The following is a 10,306-nucleotide window of genomic DNA, read 5'->3' as shown; positions in this document are numbered from 1 at the left end:
TATACCTGAAAGAACTGAAAGCAAGGCCATGAATACATATCTGTACACCCATGTTTAGAGCAGCATTACTCACAGTAGCCAAGAGGTGGTAGCAACCCAAATGTCCATCAACAGATGAGAGAAAAAACAAAATGTGGTATCTATCTATCTATCTATAATGCAATATTATTCAGCCTTAAAAAAGAAGAAAATTCTGACACATGATACAACATGGATGAACTTGAGAACATTATGCTATGTGCAATAAGCCAGGCACAAAAGGACAAGTGCTGTATGATTCCACTTCTATGAGGGGCCTGTTGGAGTCAGCTGCATAGGGACAGAAAGCAGGTGGTTGCCACCGGCTGCAGAGAGGGAGGAATGGGGAGTTGTTTAATGGGTGTAGGGTTTCAGTTCTCCAAGATGAAAAGAATTCTGGAGATGCATTGTGGTGATGGGTGCATAACAATGTGAATGTATTTAATGCCACTGAACTATAGGCTTAAAAATGATTAAGATGGTAACTTTTATGTTATGTGTATTTTACCTCAATTAAAAATTTAGAAAAATACAAGAAACGATAGGAAAGGATTAGCTGAAGTTAAGGCAGAATTTATTCAATCTCCCTGCAATCATATTATCTAAGACATAAGCGGTGGTTATTTGGCAAGGATACAATTCCGTTTAAGGCCTTCTATAGTTGGATTTTAGTTCAGAAATGCAGCATATTTGGTACAAATTTGAGAGAATTTATTCTGGCATGGGCTCTTGTTCATGGTAAATGCATCTTTGCCTCACCATTCCTTGACCAAACTCAATCACTCTCAGTGCAGGGCATGGCATGACCTTCACAGCTTCTCTGAAGGTCACCTGGCATACTGTGGCCTGGCCAAGTCATGTGAGCGTGGACGAGGGCAGGCTCCCTGCTCTCCTCAAGCTGTGTTCTCAATGATGACCGCAATTCCTTGGCCCCCTCCAATGCAGGCCGATCCTACAGCGTATTTTCCACCCCGACGCCTAAGAAAGAAAGCAGTGGCTGAAATCTACTTGAATAAAGAACGGACAGAATTAGATAATTAAGTAAATAGTATTTATAATGGTCACATTTGCATTATTCATTCTTGTTCAGCTCATCAGCTCAATCTTTTTTCCAGTCCTCAATATTGGAGAAAAGAGGAGAAAGAATTTGGAAAGCTGGATAGTCTTATTTTTTTTAAAAAAGTAGTAACAAAGAAGAGGGAGGCTGAAACAAATATAAAAGCTTAGGCTGCTGTGAGGAAGGAGTGACGACAGGAGGTAATTGGGATAAACTGGAAGTTGAAGAAGGGGGAGTAAATACTCAGCCCCTTTGGTTTATTTGTTTTAGATTTTTATGAACCTTAGAATAAGTATAATTACTGAAGTTCATCCATATGAAAGGTCAGATAATTTAGAAACATTTCATGTGCCTTTCATAAAAATCAGACACCTTTAAAGTACCATCTGCTCTAATTCTTCAGTCCTGATAGAATAACCCTGAGAAACCATCAAGGGATTATTTTTTGTGCACATCAGTCACTCATTTCATCTCAATCATTAAGTGAAACAGGAGAGTCCCATTGACCTTAACTTCACAGGGGGGCAGAGTGATTTTCTGCCATGACATATTTGGTTTTGTTTGCAATTTCCCTACTAACAGAGCAAAATGATCCAAAATACACAGTACAGAAGGAGGAGCTCTTCCATTAAAACTGAAAAGTACCAAACACACAGAAGGCTCCTCCTGGAACCCTGGAAACAATGAAGGAAAACCTTAGCTCAGACCCAAATTGTCAGTTTGCTTAGGTTTCTTAAATGACAGCACCTAGATCAGTATTTTGTTTTCTTAAATAATTGTGTCTCAGTCCTATAACTGGCACTAGAATGCAAGTGCCATGAGAACCAGGGCCTCGTCACGGGCTCACTGCTCTGCACCAGCACCAGGGATGGGGCCAGATGTACACTAGGCCCTCAGTGAACACGTGCTGAGTGGCTGCACTGTGAATGCGAGTAAGAGCGAGCATCCCAAGAGCAGAGGCACCAACAAGTCAACTGAGTCGTCTATAAGGTCTACTGAAAAAGGGGTATCCAAATAACCTGTTCCTGGTGAGAAGTAGTGCGAGGCGGTACGAACAAGAATGAAAAATGTTGGATTATTCTGGGGAAACCCAAATTCATGCACTTACACAAAAGATGGCAAATCTGAAAAGCAACAATTTCTAGCACGCACCTTAATTCATGAACCAGGTGTGCAGTAATCCTTGATCCAGATCCCCCTAATGGGTGACCCAAAGCAATGGCCCCTCCATTCACGTTGGTTTTACTTCGGTCAAGATCCAAACTCTTTTCAACTGCCAAGTACTGGGGAGCAAAAGCTTCATTCACCTTAAAACAATCAAAACACTAATAAAAATGCTTATTCACAAACTTATTTCTAACTGAGAACTGTCCAGTCCTGTCAATGGCTAATTATCCCGTTTTTTGGTTCTACTTAAATTACATTGCAAGGTTATTTTAATTTATCTTCAATCATTCTTTGTAAAGATAACAGGTTTGAAAACGGGTATATTTACTAAGTGATACTTTAAGTGTAATATATCCCTTAGAGAAAAGAAATCCTCAGTGATACTATAAATGGATACTGGACTAGAGGCAGTAGGATACTGTAGAAAGCCCACAGGTTCTGCAGCTAGATGGACAGTTCAAATCTTGGCTCTATGGATGTTCTTTAAACTCTCTTGACACTCAAATTTCTTCAGTGGTAAAATGTGACTGTCGTATCATCTTAAGAGTTATTGTTAAGGTTAAGTGAAATCATGGGTATTAAGTGTTTAGTGTATTATCTGACACAAGCAAGTATTCAATAAATAGTTGCTATTATTATTACTACTACTCAGTACTACTAGCCACACTTCCAAGAAACTGACAGACAATAAAGAATAAACTGTCAGGGGGGACAGCTTCAAGATGGCGGAAGAGTAAGATGTGGAGCTCACCTTCATCTCCACAAATACATCAAAAATACATCTACATGTGGAACAGCTCCTACAGAACACCCACTGAAAGCTGGCAGAAGACCTCAGACCTCCCAAAAGGCAAGAAAATCCCCATGTACTGGGTAGGGTAAAAGCAAAAAGAAAAAACAGAAACAAGAGAATAGGGATGGGACCTGCACCTCTGGGAGGGAGCTGTGAAGGAGGAAAAGTTTCCACACACTAGGAAGACCCTTCACTGGCAGAGACCGGGGATGGGTGAGGGGAAATCTTCAGAGCCGCGGAGGAGAGTGCAGCAACAGGGGTGCAGAGGGCAAAGCGGAGAGATTCCCGCACAGAGGATCAGTACTGACCAGCTCTCACCAGCCTGAGAGGCTTGTCTGCTCACCCACCGGGACGGGTGGTGGCTGGGAGCTGAGGTTCAGGCTTCAGAGGTCAGATCCCAGGGAGAGGACGGGGGTTGGCTGCGTAAACACAGCCTGAAGGGGGCAAGTGCGCCACAGCTAGACGGGAGGGAGTCCAGGAAAATGTCTGGAACTGCCTAAGACGCAAGAGAGCATTGTTTCAGGGTGCACGAGGAGAGGGGATTCAGAGCACCGCCTAAACAAGCTCCAGAGATGGGCATGAGCCGTGGCTATCAGCGTGGACCGCAGAGACGGGCATGAGATGCTAAGGCTGCTGCTGCAGCCACGAAGAATCCTGTGTGCAAGCACGGGTCACTCTACACACCTCCCCACCTGGGAGCCTGTGCAGCCTGCCACTCCCAGGGTCCTGTGATCCAGGGACAACGTCTCCAGGAGAACACAGGTCGTGCCTCAGGCTATTACAATGTCACGCTGGCCTCTGCCACTGCAGGCTCGCCCCCCATTCTGTACCCCTCCCTTCCCTTGGCCTCAGTGAGCCAGAGCCCCCAATCAGTTGCTAGGTTAACCCTGTCCTGTCTGGGCAGGGAACAGATGCCCTCAGGTGACCTACATGCAGAGGTGGGGCCAAATCCAAAGCTGAACCCTGGGAGCTGTGCGAACAAAGAAGAGAAAGGGAAATCTATCCCAGCAGCCTCAGGAGCAGTGGATTAAATCTCCACAATCAACTTGATGTACCTGCATCTGTGGAATACCTGAAGAGACAACGAAACATCCCAAAATTGAGGCGGTGTACTTTGGGATCAACTGTAGACTTGGGGGTTTGCTTTCTGCATCTAATTTGTTTCTGGTTTTATGTTTATCTTAGTTTAGTGTTTAGAGCATATTATCATTTGGAGATTTGCTTATTGATTGGGTTGCTCTTTTCCTTTTTTTTAAATATATATTTTTTTCCTTTTTCTCCTTGTGTTAGTGTGTATGTATATGCTTCTTTGTGTGATTTTGTCTGTATAGCTTTGCTTCTACCATTTGTCCTAGGGTTCTTTCTGTCTGTCCATTTTGTTTGTTTTGTATAGTTTTTAGCACTTGTTATCACTGGTGGATTTGTTTTTTGGTTTGGTTGCTCTCTGTTTCTTTTTAAACTACTTTTAAATTTTTAATAATTAAAAAAATTTTATTGTATTGTATTCTTTCTTTCTTTCTTTATTCCTTTCTTTCTCTCTCTCTCTCTCTCTCTTCTCTCTCTCTCTCTCTCTCTCTCTCGTTCTCTTTCTTTCTTTCTTTTTTTCTTCCATTTTCTTCTGAACTGGGTGGCTGACAGAGTCTTGGTGCTCCAGCCGGGTGTCACGTCTGAGCCTCTGAGGTGGAAGAGCCGAGTTCAGGACATTGGTCCACCAGAGACCTCCCAGCTCCATGTAATATCAAACGGCAAAATCTCTCCCAGAGATCTCCATCTCAATGTTAAGACCCAGCTCCACTCAACGACGCTGGACACCCTAGGCCAAACAACTAGCAAGAGAGGAACAAAACCCTGCCCATTAGCAGAGAGGCTGCCTAAAATCATAATAAGTCCACAGACACCCCAAAACACACCACCAGACGCGTCCTGCCCACCAGAAAGACAAGATCGAGCCTCATCCACCAGAACAAAGGCACTAGTCCCCTCCGCCAGGAAGCCTACACAACCCACTGAACCAACATTAGCCACTAGGGGCAGACACCAAAAACAATGGGAGCTACAAACCTGCAGCCTATGAAAAGGAGACCCCAAAACACAGTAAGCTAAGCAAAATGAGAAGACAGAGAAAGACACAGCAGATGAAGGAGCAAGGTAAAAATCCAAAAGACCAAATAAATGAAGAGGAAATAGGCAGTCTACCTGAAAAAGAATTCAGAGTAATGATAGTAAAGATGATCTAAAATCTTGGAAATAGAATGGAGAAAACACAAGAAACGTTTAACAAGGACACAGAAGAACTAAAGAGCAAACAATGATGAAGAACACAATAAATGAAATTAAAAATTCTCGAGAAGGAATCAATAGCAGAATAACTGAGGCAGAAGAATGGATAAGTGACCTGGAAGATAAAATAGTGGAAATAACTGCCTCAGGGCAGAATAAACAAAAAAGAATGAAAAGAATTGAGGACAGTCTCAGAGACCTCTGGGACAACATTAAACACACCAACATTCAAATTATAGGGGTCCCAGAATAAGGAGAGAAAAAGAGAGGGACTGAGAAAATATTTTAAGAGATTATAGTTGAAAACTTCCCTAATGTGGGAAAGGAAATAGTCAATCAAGTCCAGAAGCACAGAGAGTCCCATACAGGATAAATCCAAGGAGAAACACACCAAGACACATATCAATCAACTAACAAAAATTAAATACGAAGAAAAAATATTAAAAGCAGCAAGGGAAAAGGAACAAATAACATACAAGGGAATCCCCATAAGGTTAACAGCTGATCTTTCAGCAGAAGCTCTGCAAGCCACAAGGGAGTGGCAGGACATATTTAAAGTGATGAAAGGGAAAAACCTACAACCAAGATTATTCTACCCAGCAATGATCTCATTCAGATTCGATGGAGAAATTTAAACATTTACAGACAAGCAAAAGCTAAGAGAATTTGGCAACATCAAACCAGCTCTACAACAAATCCTTAAGGAACTTCTCTAGGCAGGAAACACAAGAGAAGGAAAAGACCTACAATAACAAACCCAAAGTGATTAAGAAAATGGTAATAGGAACACACATATCGATAACTACCTTAAATGTAAACGGATTAAATGCTCCAACCAAAAGACATAGATTGGCTGAATGGATACAAAACCAAGACCTGTATATTTGGTGCCTACAAGAGACCCACTTTAGACCTAGGGACACATACAGACTGAAAGTGAGGGGATGGAAAAAGATATTCCATGCAAATGGAAATCAAAAGAAAGCTGGAGTAGCAATTTTCATGTCAGGCAAAATAGACTTTAAAATAAACTCTATTACAAGAGACAAAGAAGGACACTACATAATGATCAAGGGATCAATCCAAGAAGAAGATATAACAATTGTAAATATTTATGCAACCAACATAGGAGCACCTCAATACTTAAGGCAAATGCTAACAGCCATAAAAGGGGAAATCGACAGTAATACATTCATACTAGGGGACTTTAACACCCCACTTTCACGAATAGACAGACCATCCAAAATGAAAATAAATAAGGAAACACAAGTTTTAAATGATACATTAAACAAGATGGACTTAATTGATATTTATAGGACATTCCAATCAAAAACAACAGAATACACTTTCTTTTCAAGTGCTCATGGAACATTTTCCAGGATAGATCATATCTTGGGTCACAAATAAAGCTTTGGTAAACTTAAGAAAATTGAAATCGTATCAAGTATCTTTCAGAGTTTTTGTTTTTTTTTTTGCGGTACGCGGGCCTCTCACTATTGTGGCCTCTCCCATTGTGGAGCACAGGCTCCGGATGCGCTGGCTCAGTGGCCATGGCTCACGGGCCCAGCTGCTCCGCAGCATGTGGGATCCTCCTGGACTGGGGCACAAACCTGTGTCCCCTGCATCGGCAGGCAGACTCTCAACCACTGTGCCACCGGGGAAGCCCTCAAGTATCTTTTCCAACCACAACGCTGAGACTAGATATCAATTACAGGAAAAACTCTGTAAAAAATACAAACACATGTAGGCTAAACAATACGCTACTAAATAACCAAGAGATCACTGAAGAAATCAGAGGAAGTCAAAAAATACCTAGGAACAAATGACAATGAAAACATGACGACCTAAAACCTATGGGATGCAGGAAAAGCAGTTCTAAGAGGGAAGTATAGCACTACAATCCTACCTCAAGGAACAAGAAACATCTCAAATAAAGAACCTAACCTTACACCTAACACAATTAGAGAAAGAAAAACAAAAAACCCCCAAAGTTAGCAGAAGGAAAGAAATCATAAAGATCAGATCAGAAATAAATGAAAAAGAAAAGAAGGAAACAATAGCTAAGATCAATAAAACTAAACGCTGGTTCTTTGAGAAGATAAACAAAATTGATAAACCACTAGTCAGACTCATCAAGAAAAAAAGGAAGAAGACTAAAGTCAATAGAATTAGAAATGAAAAAGGAGAAGTAACAACTGACACTGCAGAAATACAAGGATCATGAGAGATTACTACAAGCAACTGTATGCCAATAAAATGGACAACCTGGAAGAAATGGACACATTCTTAGAAATGCACAACCTCCCAAGACCGAAGCAGGAAGAAATAGAAAATATAAACAGACCAATCACAAGCACTGAAATTGAAACTGTGATTAAAAATCTTCCAGCAAACAAAACTCCAGGACCAGATGGCTTCACAGGCGAATTCTATCAAACATTTAGAGAAGAGCTAACCCCTATCCTTCTCAAATGCTTCCAAAATATAGCAGAGGGAGGAACACTCCCAAACTTATTCTATGAGGCCACCATCACCCTGATACCAAAACAGACAAAGATGTTACAAAAAAATAAAACTACAGACCAGTATCACTGATGAACATACAGGCAAAAATCCTGAACAAAATACTAGCAAACAGAATCCGACAGCACATTAAAAGGATCATACACCATGATCAAGTGGGGTTTACCCCAGGAATGCATGGATTCTTCAATATACACAAATCAATCAATGTGATACACCATATTAACAAATTGAAGGAGAAAAATCATATGATCCTCGCAATAAATGTAGAAAAAACTTTAGACAAAATTCAATATCGATGTATGATAAAAATCTTCCAGAAAGTAGGCATAGAGGGAACTTACCTCAACATAATAAAGGTCATATAGGACAAACCCATAGCCAGCATCGTTCTCAATGGTGAGAAACTGAAATCATTTCCTCTAAGATCAGGAACAAGACAAGGTTGCTCACTCTCTCCGCTATCATTCAACATAGTTTTGGAAGTTTTAGTCACAGAGATGAGAGAAGAAAAAGAAATAAAACAAATCCAAATCGAAAAGAAGAAGTAAAACTGTCACTGTTTGCTGATGTCATGATACTATACATAGAGAATCCCAAAGATGCTACTAGAAAACTACTAGAACTAATCAATGAATCTGGTAAAGTAGCAGCATACAAAATTAATGCATAGAAATCTCTTGCATTTCTATACACTAATGCCAAAAACTCTTAAAGAGAAATTAAGGAAACACTCCCATTTACCATTGCAACAAAAAGAATAAAATACCTAGGAATAAACCTACCTAAGGAGACAAAAGACCTGTATGCAGAAAACTGTAAGACACTGCTGAAAGAAATTAAAGATGATACAAACAGATGGAAAGATATATCATGTTCTTGGATTGGAAGAATCAACATTGTGAAAATGACTATAGTACCCAAAGCAATTCACAGATTCAATGCAATCCCTATCAAACTACCAATGGCATTCATCACAGAACTAGAAGAAAAATTTCACAATTTGTATGGAAACACAAAAGACCCCGAACAGCCAAAGCAATCTTGAGAAAGAAAACTGGAGTTGGAGGAATCAGGCTTCCTGACTTCAGACTATACTACAAAGCTACAGTAATCAAGGAAGTATGGTACTGGCACAAAAACAGAAATATAGATCAACGGAACAGGATAGAAAGCCCAGAGATAAATCCACACACATATGGTTACCTTATCTTTGATAAAGGAGGCAAGAATATACAGTGGAGAAAAGACAGCCTCTTCAATAAGTGGTGCTGGGAAAACTGAATAGCTACATGTAAAAGAATGAAATTAGAACGCTCCCTAACACCATACACAAAAATAAACTCAAAATGGAGTAAACACCTAAATGTAAGGCCAGATACTATCAAACTCTTAGAGGAAAACATAGGCAGAACATTCTATGACATACATCACAGCAAGATCCTTTTTGACCCCCGTCCCAGACAAATGGAAATAAAAACAAAAATAAACAAATGGGACCTAATGAAACTTAAAAGCTTTTGCTCAGCAAAGGAAACCATAAACAAGACCAAAAAACAACCCTCAGAATGGGAGAAAATTTTTGCAAATGAAGCAACTGACAAAGGATTAATCTCCAAAATATACAAGGAGCTCATGCAGCTCAATATCAAAAGAACAAACAACCCAATCTAAAAATAGGCGGAAGACCTAAATAGAGCTTTCTCCAAAGAAGATATACAGATTGCCAACAAACACATGAATGCTCAACATCACTAATCATTAGAGAAATGCAAATCAAAACTACAATGAGGTATCACCTCACACCACTCAGAATGGCCATCATCAAAAAATCTACAAAGAATAAATGCTGGAGAGTGTGTGGAGGTAAGGGAACCCTCTTGCTCTGTTGGCAGGAATGTAAATTGATACTACCACTATGGAGAACAGTATGGAGGTTCTTTAAAAAACTAAAAATAGAACTAGTATATGACCCAGCAATCCCACTACTGGGCATATACCCTGAGAAAACCATAATTCAAAAAGAGTCATGTACCACAATGTTCACTGCAGCTCTATTTACAGTAGCCAGGACATGGAAGCAACCTAAGTGTCTGGCAACAGATGAATGGATAAAGAAGATGTGGCACATATATACAATGGAATATTACTTATCCATAAAAAGAAATGAAATTGAGTTATTTGTAGTGAGGTGGATGGACCAAGAGACTGTCATACAGAGTGCAGTAAGTCAGAAACAGAAAAACAAATACTGTACGCTAACACATATATATGGAATCTAAAAAAAAAAATTGCTTCTGAAGAACATAGGGGCAGGACAGGAATAAAGACGCAGGAAAAATGACCTCACGATCATCAGAAGTCCCAAAGACAATCATGTCAGGGTGTTGAGAGCTATGTCTTTGAGTGTTTATACATCTATAAATGGTGATGAACAGCTCTGCGGAGCTGACATATTTCAAGAGTTT

At 40.2% G+C, this 10,306-nt stretch overlaps 1 protein-coding gene across 1 annotated transcript in view; it reads right to left on the bottom strand.

Moving 5' to 3' along the window:
- Positions 1–570: 570 nt before the first annotated feature.
- Positions 571–10,306, bottom strand: part of ACAA2 (acetyl-CoA acyltransferase 2) — a 43,106-nt gene continuing 33,370 nt past the window's right edge. Inside the window, exons 9-10 of the mRNA XM_065889570.1 lie at positions 2,228–2,382; positions 571–996 (exon numbers count right to left, since the gene is read on the bottom strand). Coding sequence (XP_065745642.1) covers positions 912–996; positions 2,228–2,382 — 240 coding nt within the window. The 3' untranslated portion in view covers positions 571–911. The remainder of the gene's footprint in view (positions 997–2,227; positions 2,383–10,306) is intronic.

This window comes from Phocoena phocoena, chromosome 13, assembly GCF_963924675.1.
Source record: "Phocoena phocoena chromosome 13, mPhoPho1.1, whole genome shotgun sequence".
NCBI classification, from domain to species: domain Eukaryota; kingdom Metazoa; phylum Chordata; class Mammalia; order Artiodactyla; family Phocoenidae; genus Phocoena; species Phocoena phocoena.
This window is presented reverse-complemented; position numbering and strand designations above follow the sequence as displayed.